At 36.5% G+C, this 20,790-nt stretch overlaps 1 protein-coding gene across 2 annotated transcripts; it reads left to right on the top strand.

The window, feature by feature from the left end:
* Positions 1–434: 434 nt before the first annotated feature.
* LOC109019505 (alpha-N-acetylglucosaminidase-like) lies at positions 435–20,773 on the top strand. 2 transcript variants are annotated; one of them, XM_019001793.2, is made up of 19 exons: positions 435–767; positions 2,855–2,928; positions 3,211–3,422; positions 3,732–3,853; positions 5,150–5,235; positions 6,068–6,162; positions 6,394–6,475; positions 6,770–6,876; positions 7,506–7,536; positions 8,496–8,613; positions 9,537–9,587; positions 11,949–12,058; positions 12,210–12,312; positions 12,732–12,830; positions 14,157–14,267; positions 19,047–19,210; positions 19,416–19,653; positions 20,029–20,107; positions 20,234–20,773. In XM_019001793.2, exons 1-19 carry the CDS (start codon positions 450–452, stop codon positions 20,536–20,538), a joined length of 2,505 nt encoding a protein of 834 aa, XP_018857338.1. In that variant the 5' UTR covers positions 435–449; the 3' UTR covers positions 20,539–20,773. The 2 variants fall into 2 exon arrangements, with proteins under 2 accessions (XP_018857338.1, XP_018857340.1); XM_019001795.2 differs by lacking the exons at positions 20,029–20,107; positions 20,234–20,773 and having other exon boundaries at positions 19,047–19,223; positions 19,416–19,503.
* The last annotated feature ends 17 nt before the right edge of the window (positions 20,774–20,790 follow it).

Genomic DNA, 20,790 nt, shown 5'->3' with positions numbered 1-20,790 from the left:
ACAAAATAAAGAGAAAGTTACAACTTTATCTTTCTAAATAAAATTGGTACAATTTGACACATTAGGCACCAAGAATTGTACCTATAGTCTTGCCACATTGAGTCACTTCAACCTTTATAAATAGCCTATTAGTACCATTAATTCATAGGTTCATTAGCTTAACTCGTCACTAACTTAAGCATCGGTATCCCATTGAGTTTCTCAAATTTGCATACTGATTTGATACATATGGTTAGGATACATCGCAGACATACTGAAATTTGCATCAACAATCTTTATTTTATTTTCTACTATAATTCATAGGTAAATAATAGTATTGATATCATTTTACAAAATAAAATAGAGATTATAGATTCGAGCCCTTTACCCCAATGTATAAATAAATAAAATAAAATAAAAAAACCGTTTTATTTTCTTTAATAAGCGGTTTTAATCAGGCATACTGTGGAATGCTTTTACCGGTAGACGCGATGGACTTCACAAAAGCGAGCTACCGAGCGTCTGAGCCCGAGATTCCACATGCCGCATCCTCCCAAGACAGAAACTGCATCATGTCTAACTTAAACTCCCTGTTTCTCGTCTTGATTCTCACCGTCACACTGCTACCAATAGCTTTATCAGAACCAGAAGATGCTATTCAAGCTTTGGTTCAACGACTGGACTCAAAGCGACCATCTCCTTCGGTTCAAGAAGCTGCAGCTAAAGCTGTTCTCGAGAGATTGCTTCCGGGCTATGCGTCTAGCTTCGAGTTCAAGATTGTCTCCAATGTACTGTCATTTTTCGATCTTTTTCTACCCTATCTCGTGTTTTAGCGTATTTACTACTTAGTCATTACTTTATTTCAACTGGGTGCTCTTCAATTGCAGTATTCTTAGCTGATGTTGTATGCTTATATGCTTCTTTTGTGCGTTGGGAAAAGATAGGGAAAAAAAGGAATTTGATAGGTGAACGATGTTTCTCGTGCAAGGTTTAATTGCTGCCTTTGCATTTGGGCGTCCTCGAATTTTTTGGGCTTTCGGTTTAATTGCTTGGAAGAGATAAGAAAAGAGGAGAAAGTTAAATTATTTAATTTTAGACCGTTTATCAGCGGTTAAAGCGGTCTTATTTGGTTCTTCTACTTTATTTAATTTTTTACCACGCACAATGCTGCTCTGTGGATAGATAGGAGAGAGTTTTTCCTTGACCCCAAAGAAATGGTACAATATATTTCTCTTTCCGTCTATTTAGAAAATTTGGAGGACTTTTTTTTATGAATAATAAGAATTTCATTAAAAAGCGAAAAGATGCAATTCAAGCGCATATGATATATGCAAGAAAGAAACCTGGTTAGAAAGTGAAAACAATACAAGAAAACTGTGGAAATTGAGCCCATTTAAGTCTATAGAAGCTGTCCAAAGGAGAAGAGTATTGAAGAAGAACGTTAAGCTCCTCCATTGTCCTTTCACGCTCCCCAAAACTTCAATCATTCATTTCCTTCCAAATACTCTTATAAAGTATTTGGAAGAGGCGCTCATGGACTCGTATACTAAATTTACTAGGGTGGGGGAGGGTACTCGTATAAAGTTTTGGAGGGACATTTGATGTGGGGAAGAGGCACTCATGGACTCGTTCCCTTTGGTTTTCCGAGTGGCACGTGACCAAGAAGCTTCGGTAGCAACCTCATGGTTCGTTCAGGGGACCAAATCCATTGGAATATATTCTTTAATAGAGCAGCCCAAGACTGGGAACTAGACAGTTTCGAGGCTTTTTTCAGTTTAGTGTATACTACGAAGCCGAATGGAAGGTGTGGTGATAAGTTGTGGTGGACACCAGCAGATAAGGGTATCTTCTCGATGTGTTCCTTCTATAAGTCCCTTACCGTACTTCCAAATACTCATTTCCCTTAGAGAAAACTGTGGAGGAATAAGGTACCCCCCAAGGCACTCTTCTTCACTTGGACAGCGGCCCTGGGTAAGATATTGACTCCCGACAATTTACGAAAGCGTAGGATAATTATTCCTGATTGGTATTGTATGTGCAAGAAAGTTGGGGAGATAGTGGAGCATCTTCTGTTACATTGTGAGACAGCTAGTGCCGTGTGGAGCGAAGTGTTCAGTCGTATAGGGTTAAACTGGGCGATGCCTGCTACAGTGGTGGAATTATTGGCTAGTTGGGTAATACCGGAGGGAGTTCCACAAATCAAAGCTGTGTGGAAGATGGTTCCTAGCTGCATTATGTGGTGTATAGGGCGAGAGCGTAACGAGCGGACATTCGAAGATAAGGAGCAGACCTTAGAGGAGCTTTGAGCTTTATTTTTCCGTACCTTACTTCTTTGGGCTATAGCTGTAGATTTTAATGGCCTAAATGTACATGATTTTCTTGTTTCTTTTACAGCAACTTAGATAGGCCTTACCTCTAGTATAACTTCTTGTGTAGTTGGGCTATGCCTATTCTTATTTATACTATCGTTTACCTATAAAAAAAAAAGAACGTTAAGCTCCTCCATTGTCCGTTCACGCTCCTCAAAACTTCAATCATTCATTTCCTTCCAAATACACCATATGAGGCAAGAAGGAACCTTATTTCATACTGTTGCAATTAGTGGACTACCACTCAATCCTCTCTGAGAGTCCAGAATGTATTAGAAAGATTTTATCTTAGGCTCTTTAATTGTAGATGCCCATTTTTCTTTGAAACAGCAGTGACTTGGTCTTCTATAGACTGCTTCCTGTTCTAATCCATGACTGTCCATAAGTACTTCCTTGGCAAATTATCATCATATCTTTATATGCTGTTTGTGTTTGTGAGGACTGTATTCGTTAGTTTGATTTCATCTTAAAATGATTTTGCTGACAGTTATAATCTCAAATCTCAGGATGTTTGCGGTGGACAAAGTTGCTTTTTGATAAGCAATTACAACCCCTTAAGCAAGAATGGGCCAGAGATAGTGTACGTTGAATTTGTTCCTTGCTAAAAATTGTAGTCGTATGTTTTTTCTTTTTCAGTTTCCAATCTCAGTACAATTTTTTTGGGACTTGATTGCCCAAATATATTGCTGTATAAGGTCTGTTATCTTTTGTTAAGGATCTACTTGTGTAGTTTTCCCATTTAAGGGATAGCTACAGCCGAAAGATCCCCCCCTTCCCCCAAAAAAAAATGAAAAAAGAAGTAAAATAAGAGAACGAAAGATGTTTATTTTCTTTGATTTTAAATCTTGTATTTCTCTTTCAGGATTAAAGGAACCACAGCAGTTGAAATTGCATCTGGCCTCTACTGGTACTTAAAGTATTGGTGTGGTGCTCATGTTTCGTGGGACAGGACTGGTGGCATTCAGATAGCTTCCATCCCCAAGCCAGGATCACTGCCTCTTATAAAAGATGAGGGAGTGCTAATTCAGCGACCTGTCCCATGGAACTATTACCAAAACGTTGTTGCATCTAGTTGTGAGTACTGAATCTTTGTTTTTCTCTTTTCACTTCTACCCAGACTTCGTAGTAACTACATGTTGCTATTCTGTGGCTCTAGCTAACTGAGAGGGAAAAGAACCTAAAAGTAGATGAGAGATTAGTACATTATTGAAGAAATTTTACATTTTTATAAATCAGAAAGATTAAATGTACACTTTTTTGGACTGATAAAAAAAAAAAAAAAAGATGTACACTTTTTTGGTCTTGCTTGAGATGAACATTTTTTTACCATGGCTAATGCTTGCTGTGGAGGAAACCATAAGTAATTTACTTTTTTTTTTTCAGATTCCTATGTTTGGTGGGATTGGAAAAGATGGGAGAAAGAGATAGATTGGATGGCTCTTCATGGTGTTAACCTACCTTTAGCATTCACAGGCCAAGAAGCCATTTGGCAGAAAGTTTTCATGGTGAACAATTAAATACATTATAAGTCTCTCCCTCTATAGCAACTCACATCTGGATAATTAAGAGTATTAAGTTACTGAATTATGTCATAATAAAAAAGGTGGGATGTTGATACCTACATTATTCAACACTAGTTGTGCATAGAGCTCAAAGTTGTGTTTTGTAAAATACAACTGGATAACGAAGTGGCAGGTGGTTTCAACAACCAGTGAAAATAGTATCGATAAAAAGGTTTTAACTTCTAAGTATTACCTCTTAGCTTTATCTTTCGGAAAATTTTGTAGATTGAATTTGTAGGAAGAAAGTTACTTGGATGAATCCTTTTTTGGAAAAAACAAAAGAATCTTTTATGAAAGTACAAGTCTGACATTTAACGGTATAGCATGTGCAGAAATTTGTTTCTGGAAGAATTTGTTTCCATGTAATGTGGATAAGTTGGACTTAATGGAGGGATTGTTCATGAGTTTTTCTTTTCTTTTCAGGATCTTAGAATGTAATTAGGTGTTTCTTTTGTATACTTTCTGTGTACATAGGCTTCGCCTATTTCATTCAATGAATACATGGATATGGAGTGTGTCTTCTATTTCTTATCTTTAATTTAGAGCTCTTAGAATGTATTTAGGACGTTGGGACGAGGTGTTTAAAAAGATGGAGTTAATGTGGGTTATGCCGCAAACAGTTTTGGAGGTATTGGCTTGCTGGGCTTCGATTCGTGGGGTGAGACAAATCAAAACAGTTTGGAAGATGATCCCCATTTGTATTATGTGGTGTCTATGGCAAGAGCGCAATGAGAGGACATTTGAGGACAAAGAGAGAACTTTAGAGGAGCTTAAAATGTTTTTCTTTAGGACTCTTTGTACTTGGGCCATTGCAATAGACTTTAATGGCATGGACCTTCATGTTTTCCTAGTTTCTAATATGCCTACATAATTAGGGCATTTTCTCTGTATTCGACAGTTGGTATATTAATAAATTCTTGTTTTACTTATAAAAAAAAAAAGAATGTATTTAGGCGTTTTCTTTTGTATACTCCCCATGTACTTGGACTATGCCTATTTATATTCACATCAATAAAGTTACTTCTCACTTATCAAAAAAAAAGTTGGAGTGTGTCTTCTCTTTGAGCTGTGTCTATATCTGTAACTGATTGATTAGTAAGTTTATACCACTGTTTTTCACTATATTTAAAATTTCATAAGCATCTAGATTTGCTGGAATTTTTTTTGGTTCCATATATTTAGTTTGACTGTATTTCTGATTTGTACCATTTGACTAGTCTTTTTTTTTTTTTAATGTAGGATTTTAATATTAGCAAGGAGGATTTGAACGGTTTCTTTGGTGGGCCTGCTTTCCTTGCTTGGGCTCGTATGGGAAATTTACATGGGTAGGTAAAAGTGTTATGCATCGTTTGTCTTAATGAATGAGAAATATAGTGATTTGTGAAGAATGCACTTTTGGGCTGTTATTGCAAATGCATCTTTGATTTTTTTCCCCTTCATTTGGGTGCCATTTCTGTGCAGCAATAACTCCGTTGTCATTTGAGGCTTGACAAGAGGACTGCCAGCTAGGAATAGTGTCAGTCACTATTTATTGGGTGACCTGTGCCTGTACTGGTCAACTGATACTTAGCATTTCTTGCCCAAAAATTCAAAAAAATATGTATAAAAGCATAGATTTGTATAAGCCACAAGCTGTGTGTTTATTGCAATGATGTTACAAAGTCATCCTATCAAAAAAAAAAAAAATGATGTTACAAAGTCACAGTGCTAGCAAAGAATGTGGAAGAAAAAGACAAGATTCATTGATGAATTTTTTTGTGGTGATTGAAAAAAAATTGATTGAAAAAAAATCTGTGTAATCGTAAGATGCATAAGAACATCTTTGCTAGAGAAGTTACATGTTATGCTGCTTATTGTCTTTATCATCTGCTTTCAGATTATAGAACCTAACAAACCCCTAGGGGTTGGCTCAAGTGGTAAAGGCCTTGGGCTTGAGGGTATGCTTCCCCCTAGGTCTAAGGTTCAAATTCCCTTGGGTGCAAACAATCTCTAGGGGCCATCGGATTGGGGGACTTTCCCCTTAAATTACCCGAGGTGCACTTGCAGGAAACTCCTTGCCGAGGGCTTGTGCACCCTCAGGATTAGTCGGGACACTGTTCCTGGACACCCGGTGCCAATAAAAAAAGATTATAGAACCTAACACTTATTTAATCACAGGTGGGGTGGGCCTTTATCTCAAAATTGGTTGGATCAACAATTAGCTCTACAGAAACTGGTACTATCTCGCATGCTTGAACTAGGCATGACTCCAGGTATTTTGAGATCCATATCCATATCGTATGTCAACATACGCTTGACCAAATAATCAATTGATACATGGTTTAATTGCTTTTTCAAAATATGCATTAGATTTTTTTTTTTTGAAAAAAAATCTTCTTTAAGTGAAAAACCGAAAAAAAAAAAAAAAAATTCTTTAAGTGAACCAGTTTTTCCCTCTCAATCTGATGGTGTGGCTCATCCAAGGCAATGCCTCTTTGTTTCAGTGCTGCCATCATTCTCAGGGAACGTTCCAGCAGCTTTGAAGAAGATCTTTCCTTCAGCAAACATAACAAGACTTGGGAACTGGTATACCATTTTCTTGTTATTTGATATGAGAATTCAGCCTATCATGTCATATTTTGTGGGCCCCACATTGCATAACATTGTATAAATCTTAGTGTCTATAAATCCTGACATCTGAATTACTTTCTATTAGATAACATGAATAAGATAAATCATATTTGGGTTTCTGGTTAACTTATCAAAAAACAAATATATTTGGGTTTCTAGCTGTCTTCCAGCTCCTTTGGAGTTTCTCTTTTATTGCGTGTAAAAGTTTTACTATGTCTTATGTTGAGGTTTGTCATTTCTTGCTATTAGGAACTCTGTTGACGCTGATCCACGTTGGTGCTGTACTTACCTTCTTGATTCATCTGATCCTTTATTTGTTGAAATTGGGGAGGCTTTTATTAGGCAACAAGTTGAAGGTACACCTTTTGTCTGTTGATAGCTTACTTGGAGTAGCACTATTCTTCCTGACATAGTTTTAACAAAGTTTGCCATGATTTTCTATATCTTTCAATTATTTGATTTTAGACATAATATTAATGAATGTGTGATTCTGTATGATCATTATGCTATAGGATGGGGGCTTAGTCATAGCATGCTAGAGGATTGGGCTTAGTCTTCGCCCTCCCAAATCCTTTTCCGTATGTGGAAAGATCTGTGCAGATCTCCTCTTTCCTTTTCTCTTCCCTCAATTTGTTTTGCAAGTTTTTTCCTCCTGCAAACTTCTTTGATATTTCTCATCTTCATTATTTATTTTTTATTTTTTGGCTTGGAATAGTCATTGGACTAATGTGACATCTCTGATATACATGGTACCAAATAATAATGTGAGATGGAGCCAGTAAGACTTGGGCTTTGTTTGTTTACTGAAAAAATTATCGGAACTCCTTTCAAGAAGAAAGTTTTCTTCTCTATGGTTTCCTTTGTCTTGGAAGTTATATCCATTTCAAGCTTGTGTATAATTTGTTATGTATCAAATTTAATTCCCTCTCCTTTCTGATTTAGTGACTAACTTTGCACATTCATATTTTATGTGTATTAATTACAGAATATGGGGATGTGACAGACATCTACAACTGGTAATCCCCTCACTTGTATTTTTTAGTAGAATATTTCTGAACATGTTTGGGTACATAATTCTATGCGGTTTCTGTAAGTTACTTTACCTTTTTGCATTAAGTTGATTCTCTTGTTTTTTTTTTTCTTCTACTAATTTAAGGAGCAATTTTATTTGTAGTTTTTATTACATTTCTTCCAGTTAATGTCTTGTGTATCTTTAATATTCTCACTTTTACTGAACTTTGTCACGAGTGCAAAGTGCAAACCCACAACCTGCAAATAAATTTTGTGACCAATCTTAGGATTGTTAAGAAAAATTGGAAGACATCTTTTCATAAGTACGTAGGTTTGTTCAAGCACGAGAAATTCAATCCAGCATTAACAAGTTGTTTTGATGGTCATATTTTATGCCAAAGATCAGGCATGTGTTTTTCTATGTGCTTTTCTAAATGTGAATAGCCGTCTTAAGCTTTTGATTGAAAGAGATAGACCAACTATCGTGACTAAATTTATTTTATTTTATTTTGTTCCATTTCTTCAAAATCTGATTATTTTGGCTTAAAAATGAATACCAATATTATATTTAAAATGCAATATTTCCAATGCCTATGCTTTTAATGGGACTTCAACATTTCCAATATGTTTACTTGACATCATGTTGATAGATGAATAAGTATTAACAGTTTTGGTTTCGATGTTTTAATGAATTGTATTTGGATCTGTTTCCCCGAGGGCCTATTCTATAGATCAATATCTTTGTTTTGCTTATGCTCTAGAGTTATTAACCTGTTTCATTCCTTTGCTCCATTGAACAGTTGAGATATAGTTGTTTTTTTGCATTTATTTTCCTAAATATGTGGGTGATCGTCATGCTAGCATATAAGTTAATAATCACTCTTTCCCCTTTCCTTTTTTGCTTTGTTCATAGCATACTTGCTAATGGAGGTCATTGAAGTGTGTATTACCATGTTTAATGCAGTGATACATTCAATGAGAATACCCCACCTACAAATGATCCAACCTATATCTCGTTGCTTGGAGCTTCTGTCTACAAAGCAATGTCCAAAGGTGACAAAGATGCCGTGTGGTTAATGCAGGTAAGGTCCTCAAGCTACTAAACCACGCACTAAAACGATAAATGTGTCATTAGCATTATTTTATTTATTCAAATAAGTTACACGGCATGTTACTCTTCAATAAAGTTTCTGTCATGTTCAGTAATCTATGCTCTTTTTCTTCTTGTTGTTGTTAGGTGTTGTTGGGTTAATTAAAAAAAAATGCATTAATTTAAAAACTAAATAAATAAAATCAACCTTGAATGGACCTTCATATTTTCGGTCATATTGTAAGGTTAGAACGACAAGTAACTATGATGATGGCATTCTTTTCCTATCATGCTGTCTGCACAAATTGCTTTGTTGAATAATTTGTCCTAACAACGAGTTTAATAAAGAACTCGTTTGTAAAATTAGGTCTCTTAAATAGATGCAGTCCCTAACTTTAGCTTTAATTTTCCTTGCACCTATACCTTTCCCTCTAAATTATGTGGATAAGCATTAGAGATGCACATGTTTATGCTGTCAATGTGTCACTCTTACACTCATTGGGAACTAGGAAAAGAAGCTCAACATCAATTCGAATGAGTTTTTTCCTTTCATGTGTCAGCACTCTATTTCTTGTTTTGTTGTCTCTCCTGCTGTTGAAGCAGATTTGGAGAAGGTTGGTGCTCCTTCTTGACTGGCCCTTCTCACTGATTCACAACTCTTTTACAAACCCTAGCTCCAATTTCTTAAACACTAGTAGCAACTCACTTTGACGTTCTGTATCAATGAGAAGATTTATTTTTTATATTTATATTTAGTTAAAGTGTTATTATTCATATCCAAGACATAGTCAAGACATTTATTATTAATTTCCCTAGTCGTAATTTAGTGTGCAAACTTTGGGTTTGTGTGATTGTGCTCATTCACATTCTATTATACATGAAATGCTTCTAATTGACAGGTCTATAAATGGGCAGGGTTGGCTCTTCTATACAGACTCTGCTTTTTGGAAGCCACCTCAAATGAAGGTATATGCATTTATCTAAGATGAATTAGATTCTAAAACAGTATCCTTTTCTAGGTTGTGATAAAGATGTTCTGCGTTAAATTATTTTAATAGACCGTTGTTGAGGAGGCATAGGATTTGAATAAGGGTTTGTCGTTGGTGTCGTTGGGAACTATGTTGGGGGAAGATGTTGTCCCCTTGGTATCTCTTCCTCCATTAAACAGTATAGCTGGATCATCATCGGATTGGGTTTTGTAAAAGGTTAATGAGATTCAGCATATCGCGAGACTCTCACATGGAGGATGTGAAGACCAATTTAAAGCACAACTCACTGCGATTGAGGCGAGCCACTCGCGTGATACCAAATCAAACTTTAAGAAAAGCAAGGAGTTGAAGCGTCTTTCTTGTGCAATCAACTACGACGCTAAGAGTGATAGCTCAAGTTGAGGGAAGACTAAAGGGTGTTTTATTCCATAGAGCGTCTTTCTCATAGAGGGTGTTTCGGGTGTAGTATTAGTCTACGAGAAACAATGGGTTGGGGTTGGGGAGGTGTGTTTTATTCCAACTCGGGCTTGATGTATTTTGGGTCATTTTTCGCTGGCTTTTTGGGTCATTAGGAGCTCTCTAGAATGGGCTAGAGATTTTCTTGTATACATCTAGTGTACTTGGTTACTTCTATTAATATATATATATATATATATCTAATATTTTTACTTATAAAAAAAAATTAGTATTAGGGATAACCTGCTAATATATTATTTCTTTTTATTTCTAAACTGTATGTGATTCTAATAATTTGTTACATGTAATTTGTCATCTCACAGGCCGGTCTTACACCGTCTCCTAAATCCAAATTGCTTGTCCTTTCTAATAGTTTATCCAGAGGCTAAGGGGATGTTTGGGAATAGGTCCCATCCCATTTCATTTTCTTCCCAAACATCACTCAAACACAAACAATTTTCAATTTCAAATCTTTAACTTTTTCATCTAATTATTACCTAATCATTACAACTTTCCCAAACTTCCAAACAAAATACAAAAAACAATTCAACATTTTCAAATTTCAAAATAAAAATAATATTAAAAATAATATTTTTAACAATATTTTAACTTTATAATATTTTTATTCAATTCTTTCTCTCATTTCTCAAAACCCAATAAAACATCATAACTCAAACTATTTCACTACTATTCACAAATCATTTCACTACTATTCACAGATTTCTCATCTTATTAACAACACCTTTGTCTGGTTGTCATACCATGTCAGCTTTAATTCCTATTCTCCAAAGATTAAACAACTTGAAAGGCATCAGCAGATAAAAGGTTTTGTGACCTATTCACTGTCGCGAGGCATCTTGTGTGGGAAGTAATTAAATACTATTATTTGTATGAACTATGAAATCCAAGTTGGTTTGATTCTTGAGAGCAGCCACTTCATGCATGCATGCTGAAGATGAGAATGCTATGCAAATCCCCCCTCCCATACCCATATGGCCTTCTATAAAAGAGTGGCTGTAGCCTTTGGTATTTCCATCATATGGCAGTTTTTTTGTAGTTTCTTCATTTATTCATAATCTTAGGCTCAAATCTCTACGAAAGCGCTACATGACTGTAATCATGAGAGTTAATGATCCTGTCCTCTGCTATGATTTTGTCTAATTCCATGAAGTTTTCATCTTACTTATAAAAAAAATGATTTCGTCTAATTCCATTAAAAAAATTCATGACTAAATTTGTGATTGTGGCATTCACATAGAAAGAGAGAATGCCAAAAGAAAGCACTTGCACTGTCTGTTGTTTAACATTAATTCAGAGAGTAATATTTACTTCAAGAATGTTGCTAGCTTCTGACTTGACCAAGTATGACCGTATGGCGTAGAAATTAAAAACAATACCGTTGATACTCAAGTGTTGTATAACTCTTTCATGAGGGACTAAAATAGGAACAAGCATGTACATAAAACCTTAATTATGGAATAGAAGGGATGGCTTTTTTGCGGCTGCACCAGAGTAAAGAGGGTTTTGGGTTTTAGTGTAAATAATAGGAGAACAACCTTCCTCTTAAAAGGCACTATGTTGAAGTGTTGATATTATATCTGAAGTATGGTGTCAGAGCAACTAGTTTTTCATACAATGATCACGTAATTGTATCTAACAATCCTATTCTCCTTCATTTCTGAGATAGATTTGTTGCTCAACTTCTTTAGTTTTTATTCAAACTTCTTATTTCTGAGCGTTGTGTATTTATGGTACAACTCATATTCTTAAGATTTCTGTTTGTACTAATAAGCTAATTGCTAATAATTTTTGCTGCACACATTTACTGTTTTTTATTTTGTTCAATTTTGATAATTAAATTTCAACTTCTCAATATCTGCAGGCACTTTTACATTCTGTTCCATATGGAAAAATGATAGTTCTTGATCTATTTGCCGATGTCAAACCAATATGGGAATATTCGTCTCAATTTTATGGTACTCCTTATGTCTGGTAAGTTGATATTTTATCAGAGGATACGCTTGAGCTTCAAGAAATTTCTATGATAATGAGTACATTTCAATTCCTTTTTTAGTATTTCTCTAGCTAGTTTTCAATTTTTCAGAAAATATGTATACTCATTGATCACTTTAATGGCCATCAGGTGTATGTTGCATAACTTTGGTGGAAATATTGAAATGTATGGCATCTTGGATGCGATCTCCTCAGGTCCAGTTGATGCCCACAACAGTAAAAATTCAACCATGGTATGTCAACTGTCTTATGTGTACATATTCTACCATTTTAAGCATCAAATGATTTTTCAAGTATTTATTAGTTGTAAGCCTAAACTGCAGGACTTTTTAGTGTTACCGAATATTGTGGTATATTTGGAAGAGCATTTCAATTGTATTTATTTTTACACCAGATTATCCATCAATAAATCCTTCATAACTGTAAAAAAAAACTTGCACCAGATTATCTGACTGAGAATTTTTATTTATCTTCTTACTTATAAAAAGAAAATATATTTATCCTCTTGATTACTGTCTGCACTTACATATACGTAAAAGAATATTGGAAGTGAAATTTATAAACAAATTTATAAACCTTGGTACTTTTATCTTCTGTTGCCATAGTTTCGTGAGTTTGCTAGAGTGGGCTGACTAATAACTTATTGTAATAGGTTGGCGTTGGCATGTGCATGGAAGGAATAGAGCACAATCCAGTGGTTTATGAGTTGATGTCTGAAATGGCATTTCGCAGTGAAAAAGTTCAAGTTCTGGTAATTATAATTTTTTATCTGCTATTCAATGCTTGTTTCTTTGGTCGGATCTATTGAGGGCTTGAAGTGCAGAAGGGTGCAGGAACTCTTTAAAGACAGATGTATGCATGCTTATTAGAAAATCTTCTATTCTCGTCTGATCCCCTCTCTCTTAACCATAGGTTATTACTCTGAGACACTATAACCCTCCAGGTTATATCAGTTGTGATTGTGAATGTATAGTAACATTGGATAACATTGGATCATTCCAAAAGCTAAACTGTCAAGAAGTGGCCCAACATTGTACATTATAAATCCCACCCACCAACATCCTTTGGCACTTCTTGGCTCGATCAGATTTTGAACCTTGAATGATCTTTCAAAAAAAATAACCAAAATTCGAGAGGCCAAAATTTCAATACAAGACCAAAGAGACTAGCCAATATCTAATACCATGTTTGTAGACCATCCATCTCACCACTTAAAGTTGATAGGAAGTAAGCAGAAAATTGTGATCATGTATGATCTGTTTTGTGATCACCACTAGGATTTATTTTACTTTTCTTTCACTTCTTGTATGATCTGTTTTTGTAAATTTGTCTTTATGCATGATTACCCACTCCCCCTTGTTGGATTGTATGTGGAGCCTGGTTTGTGAGCAGAAAATCGAGAAACAGAGAGTTCGCTCAATTGTCGCTTGACCTAGCGCTCAAGCGAAGTTCAACCCGTGAGTTTCGCTCGAGTCTCGTGTGACAGTGGGCTCGAGCAGGACACAAACCCTAGTGTTCACTTGAGCTGCGCTCGACACGCCGCTTGGCGAATGACTCAGATTTTTGCCAGATTAGAGTTTCCAGTGCCGTTTCTATATATATGTCATATTTTGACTTTATTGTATACATTTTTCAGCAGCTTTCAGTGAGAATAAAAGAGGCAAAGTGTGAGTGCATATTGTGAGAGAAAAAAGCTCTAGAGAGTGTGAGTTGAGATTAAGTGATTGTAATCTCTTCTGACTTGATAAAACTTCTGCAACTCTGTGGACGTAGGCATGTTGCCGAACCATGTAAATTGTGTGTCGTGTGATTTTGATCATTGATTGCTTTTATTTGTTTGCCATTGTTGTTGTGTGTTTTGCACAACACCCCTCCCCCTCCCCCTCCCCTCACCACCAATAAGAATCATGTAGCTGCTTGATGGCACTAATTTTCTTTAATATCACACTGATGTGTAGACATAAGAAAGTGCAAGCAATGTTTGAGATGAGGAAAAAGATGCTTCCTTGAGGATTTTTTTATGATTGCTGATAATTTAATGCTGTACCGTCTGATTGTAACTTTGTCACTATTGTAGGACTGGTTGAAGTCCTATTCCTACAGACGCTATGGTAAAGCTGTTCATCAAGTTGAGGCAGCCTGGGAAATTCTTTATGGCACAATTTATAATTGTACAGATGGAATAGCAGTATGTTTCTTGTCGTACACAATATCTCTCTTTCTTTATTTCCCTTGAACATAATTTAAAAAAAGAACCAACTAGAAAGAACTATTTCATTTTTTTTTTTTTATAAGTAAATAAGTAGCTTTATTGAATAGAGTGAAACTAGGCAAAGCCTAAGTATACATGAAGTATACAAAGTGAGACACCTAATTACATTCTAGTGAGCTGAAAAGAAGATAGAAACTCATGGACATTCCCACCCTTCAATACAATAGCAGAAAACCACTGTAAAAGAGAGAATACAAAAAATTTCCAGATTTCCCCCACTGTATGCTCCTTGTTACTAAAACACCTATCATTCCTTTCAGACCATAAACACCACATTAAGCACAAAGGTATCATACGCCACGCTGCAGTCTCTAGGCATTACCCAACTCAGTCCTGCTCTATCACTCCTTGTTATGCCACGTTGAAGGTATCATTCCTTCCTTTCCAACACACTCTTAGGCATTACCCTACTCAGTCCTGCTCTATCAAGGATACCATCCCATAATTTCCCTGCCATCTCACAATGTAAAAGTAAATGATCTATCGATTCTCCATTCTTTTTGCACATGTAGCACCACTCCATGACCACCATACCCCACTTCCTTAAATTATCAACCGTCAAAATCTTTCCAAACGCAGTTGTCCAAGTGAAAAATGCAACTTTAGATGGAGCTTGTGCTTTCCAAATACTCTTCCACGGGAAAAAGGTGGGTTGTTGTACTGTCAAAACCTTGTAAAAAGATTGAACAGTAAACTGGTTTCTCCCCATGTGAATCCACAACATACAGTCACCCCCATTTCCTCCTACCTTTGCTGAGTACAAGTGTCTAAAAAAGGCTGCCATCTCATCAAGTTCCCAGTCCTGAGCATTTCTAGTAAAAGTGACATTCCAAATTACCTTCCCATTGGCACAACACAGCAAATCTGAGACTGCCGCTTGCTGATTTCCAGCCATGTTAAAAGCGACTGGAAAAACAATGGAAAGAGGCCTCTCCCCACTCCAAGCATCAAACCAAAAGCGGAGTCTTGCTTCATCACCTCCAAACCTAATATTTTTTTCAAAGGTGTTCCACCATTTTCTAATAAATTTCCATAAGCTTACTCCATATGACCCCCTACCCTCCTTGGAACACCATCCCCCCCACTCATTACCATACTTGTGTGCGATTACCTCTCTCCGCAACGAGTTCCCTTCCATTTGATATCTTCACAACCACTTACCAAGAAGGGCCTTGTTAAAAATGCTCAAATTTCACACCCCTAATCCCCCATTCGCAATCGGACAGCACACCCTTTGCCAACTAACAAGGTGAAATTTGACTTCCTCCCCCATGCCACCCCACAAGAAAGCTGTAAACAACTTTTCCAAACGGTCTGCCACTCCAACCGGCAATGGAAATAGGGAAAGATAGTAAGTAGGAAGGTTGGAGAGAGTACTTTTAATAAGTGTTAACCTCCTCCCTTTTGATAGATATAGCCATTTCCACCCCGATAATCTTTTCTCAATCTTCTCTGCCACCCCATCCCAAATGTTCTTTGCTTTAAATGACGCCCCCAAGGGGAGCCCAAGATATTTCATAGGAAGTGAGGCAATTTTACAATCCAACAACTCTGCTAGAGAAGCAATATTACTCACAACCCCCACCGGTACCAATTCCGACTTTCCCAGGTTTACCTTAAATCCCGAAACACCTTCAAAACACAACAACACTGCCCTTAGAGCTGGAATCTGGTCACTAACTGCATCACAGAGGATAAGCGTATCATCCGCAAATAATAGGTGAGAAATGGAACTGACACCATTGCTGTTGTTGCCCACCAAAAAACCAGCAATAAATCCCCCCCTAATGGCAGCCTCCATCATGCGGCTCAAAACCTCCATCATGCGGCTCAAAGCCTCCATTACTAAAACAAAGAGGAAAGGTGATAATGGATCCCCTTGTCGCAAACCCCTTCGAAGACTGAAAAAAACCACAAGATTTTCCATGAACTAAAACCAAAAACCGAGTGGTTGAAACACAGTGTTTAATCCATTCGCACCACTTGTTTCCAAACCCACACCTTCTCAACATATAAAAAAGAAAATCCCAACACACATGATCATAGGCATTTTCCATGTCTAACTTGCAAAAGACCCCCAGAATGCCTTCTCCTAACCGGCTGTCCAAACATTCATTCGCTATCAAAACGGAGTCCAAAATTTGCCGTCCCCGAACGAAAGCATTTTGAGGTTTGGAAATGATTTTGTCCATCACCAAACTCATGCGGTTAGCTAACACTTTTGAAATAATCTTGTTGATCCCACCTACCAAGCTAATAGGCTGGAAGTCTTTCAAATTATGGGCACCAACTATCTTTGGAATAAGAGCAATAAAAGTAGCATCTAAGGACTTTTCAAACTTAAGGTTAGAATGAAAATCATGGAAAATCTGCATCACTTCCTCATTCACTATCTCCCAACATTCTTGAAATAAAGCCATGGAAAAACCATCCGGACCCGGGGCTTTATCTTTGCACATGCCTCTCACCATTAGATGCACCTCCTCTTTGACAAACGGCCTCTCCAACCAACTTGCTACCTCAGAATCAAGCTGGTCAAAAAATAAACCATCCAGTTTGGGGCGCCACTCAACTTTTTCAACTAGGAGCTCCTCATAGTATTACACTATATGATCTTGAATCTCTTCGGGAGATTGTAACACATTCGAGCCTGAATGAAGGACTTCAATCGTGTTGCGGCGCCTATGAGAATTAGCCACCTTGTGAAATAACTAGTGCTTTTATCTCCCTCCTTCAACCAAAGTGCCCTTGATTTCTGCCTCCAAGATATTTCCTCCAACAACACTTTCTCAATTTCGGTTACCACCATATTCTTTCTTGACAAAGATTCCTCATTCACCTCTCCTCCCTCCAATACTTGCAACTCATCCCAAAGGGTATTTTTTTGCACTTCCGTATGTCGAAATACTTCTTCATTCCACTTCTTTAAGTCAACCTCTAGAGCTTTAAGTTTGCCCGCCACTATGAAACTAGGTGTTCCATCAAAGGAATAAGCTTCCCACCAGGCCCTTACCTTCTCCACAAACTCATCAACTTTCAGCCACATATTCTCAAATTTGAATGGACGCCTACCCCCATGAATGCCACTACAATCTAGCAAAATTGGGAAATTATCAGAACATACTCGTGACAACCTTTTCTGACATAGATCCGGAAAGTGCGTCTCTCACGAAGGGGATACTAGAAATCTATCCAACCTTGACCATCCTCGACTGTTGGACCAAGTATAGACCCCAACAACAAAGGAAGATCCAAGAGATTCAACTCGAAAATCAACTCTGAAAAGTTTTCCATTGCTCTTGTCGAAGTAGATGTCCCCGCCCTCTCACTAGGGAACCGAACAACGTTGAAATCGCCACAAAAATTCCAAGGTAAATCCCATAAAGAATTTAGACCCACCAATTCCTCCCATAAAGAACTATTTCATTGAAATAAATGAATTGGAAACTGTTTTAAAAGGAGCGATCCAAGGGTGATATGTCTCACTTATTTGAATAAATGTTTTGAAATTTCAGCAGGGGTTGCAATTTATGTTCGCGGGTCGTGTTCGTATCATGTTAAGTTATGCTTATTAGACTATATGGGTCAATCCGAACATAACCTATTTAATTAAACAAATTAGATCCTAAAACTCTAACATGACCCATATAAATAGTTGGTGACACGACACGACCCGACCCACTTAACACGTTTAATAATTAACTTTTATTTGGTTAACCTGGACGCAACCCATTTAGCCCGTATCAACCTATCTCATATAAATGGGTTGAGTTTACACGTATATTTATTCTTTAACCCAATTAATATAATTTCATATATGATACAAGGATAACTATATAAATCATTCACAATTACAATTAGATTCATGATAAAATATGTTATATCAATATTTAAACCAATAATATATAAGAAAATTAATATTTTTCATAAAATAAAATTACATATTAACAAAAAAAGGTCTAATAATTTGAGATATTAAGTGGTGAAATACTAATATTAATATTACATCCCAACAACAAAAAAAGGCATATAAAACTAAACATTTATAAAATTTGAAAATAGAGTTTATTCGTATTATACAGTTTGATTGCGGGTTGATCACAACCCACAATTGACCTGTTTATTAATCGTGTTTTATCGGTTCAACCTGCTTTTACCCAAACTCATTTATATCAGATTCAAACCCGCTTATTTCGTGTCATATTGGTGTCGGGTTTACCGGTCGTATCATATATTGCCACCCCTAAATTTCAGCATCCTGAAAGAGTGCAGATAAATTTTTTAGTCAATTTTACTTGTATAAAATAAAATGTAGTCAGTTTTCCTCTGCTGCTATAGTTAGCTTTGTAAGTGATTCTTGCGTTTGTGCTTATGGTGTGCATTTAAGAAACTCAAACAAAAAGAGAAATACTAATGTTGCTGTGTACCAACGTTTGGAGTATCATTTGACGATGTGAATGTATACGTATCATTGAGTTTTGAGGTTCCTGAGACTTGAGAGCTGGTCTTTTCTGACATGTTCATTTGAGTATCATTTGATGAGATGAAGGTTTGCTGTAATTGAGCTTTATTCTACATTCCAACATAAACAAATCACATAGACCATCTAAAATGGGTGTTGATAACTTTTGGCTCTTGTAGTTAAGACGGTATCTTGTCTAATACTTATTTATGACATTGTAACTGATCTTGCAGGATCATAACAGAGATTTCATAGTCAAATTTCCTGATTGGGATCCATCAAATGCAAGCGCTGCTTTGCCTCAGGCACATTTGTGGTATTCTACTGAGAAGGTGATCAACGCCTTACGCCTATTCCTTAATGCCGGAAATAATCTTGCTGGAAGCATTACATATAGGTAATTGGAAAAGGTAACACACACGCACATTATGCCACATGCATATAATATATGGAACGAGTGGTAATTAATAATTAACTATCCTTGCCCATCTTGTGAGTATCTACCTACATGACTATAGATATTCAAATTAGGAAATAAAAATTAACTGGAAGAAAAAGTGAATGAAGCAAAGAATTTCTAACTATCCATGTCATTTTGACAGGTATGATTTGGTGGACTTAACGAGGCAAGTACTATCAAAGCTAGCAAACCAAGTATATTTGGATGCTGTAACTTCTTTTCAACAGAAGGATGCAAATGCTTTAAGTCTTCATATTCAAAAATTTGTTCAGCTCATAAAGGATATTGATGTACTTCTTGCTTCTGATGATAATTTTTTACTTGGAACCTGGCTTGAAAGTGCAAACAAGCTGGCAAAGAATAGTCACGAGTTGAGACAGGTGAGAAAAGATAATCTTCATTGGAATATTACCTAGTTTGATGATATGACTATGGTTGGTAGTGACATGACTCAATGCGTCGCTGTTTTAAACATATTAGTAAACCTCAGGAAGCCTTCTTCCAAGGATTGTGATCAGCTACTCATTTTCCTTTGGCCATATCTGATTCCATAAATCCGGTTAAGTTAAAAGCATCTTTTTGTAGCACTCATGCTCAATCGTGTTTAGCAGTACATTAAGAATATTGGCCAATCAGTCAGTTGACATTCTCTCTTGCATGGGTCTCGTGTCCAGTAATTTAAGCATGTTCAGAACACTTGGCAGATAAAGATGATCTATGATTGATTGGATGTACTTTTTTGTGTTCTCCTTCAGTACGAGTGGAATGCCAGAACTCAAGTCACAATGTGGTTTGATAGCACAAAAACCAAGCAGAGCAGCCTTCACGATTATGGTAATCTTTATGTTGCATCATATATTACTTTCCTTCTATTTTGGTCCTATTTTACAGGATGCCCCAGCGGGGACCATCATACATCACAAATTTTCGTAACATGGCATTACGATTGCTTCTAATCAGCGAACAAGTTCTGGAGTGGGCTACTCGAAGGCTACTATCTACCACGAGCTTCAACCTATTTTCATTACTTGATAAAAAGCTTGCAAGAAAATGAAAACTTCAGGTTGGAGGAATGGAGAGAAGAATGGATTTTGTTTTCGAACAAATGGCAAGCAGGCATAGAACGTTACCCGGTGAAGGCCAAAGGAGATGCACTTGTTATTTCTAAAACCTTGTATGAGAAGTATTTTGGCGAGAAGAATTGGAAAAAGAATGTATATCATTTACAAACAAGCAGTAAGCAGGTGCTGCACTTTACCCGGTGATGATCCAAGGAAATTGCACGTACCGTTTTCTAAAGCCTTGTATGAAAATAAATTATTTCAATCATAGATTAATTATTTCTAAAGTCTCGAGTTGTAAAATAATCAGACACGAGACATGTTCTAGATTTTCATTATTCGGCAATAATCTTGCTCTGTGAACACGTAAATGAAATGGTCATTGATTTGTTGTATAATCTCGAATGTAATGGAAAAATCTCCACAGTTGCAACTGTAATTGCTGTTGAATTTGTC

Source organism: Juglans regia, chromosome 14, assembly GCF_001411555.2.
Source record: "Juglans regia cultivar Chandler chromosome 14, Walnut 2.0, whole genome shotgun sequence".
Classification (NCBI taxonomy): domain Eukaryota; kingdom Viridiplantae; phylum Streptophyta; class Magnoliopsida; order Fagales; family Juglandaceae; genus Juglans; species Juglans regia.
Note: the sequence above shows the minus strand (reverse complement) of the source record. Positions and strands in the feature narration are given on the sequence as shown.

What these genes read in the sequence shown, in the direction of transcription:
- LOC109019505 (XM_019001793.2), top strand. Translation starts at nt 450, where the DNA reads ATGCTTTTACCGGTAGACGCGATGGACTTCACAAAAGCGAGCTACCGA. An exon ending in ATAACAAGACTTGGGAACTG is followed by an intron (nt 6,476 to 6,769) that starts GTATACCATTTT and finishes TCTTGCTATTAG; the next exon opens with GAACTCTGTTGACGCTGATC. An exon ending in GTGACAGACATCTACAACTG is followed by an intron (nt 7,537 to 8,495) that starts GTAATCCCCTCA and finishes TGTTTAATGCAG; the next exon opens with TGATACATTCAATGAGAATA.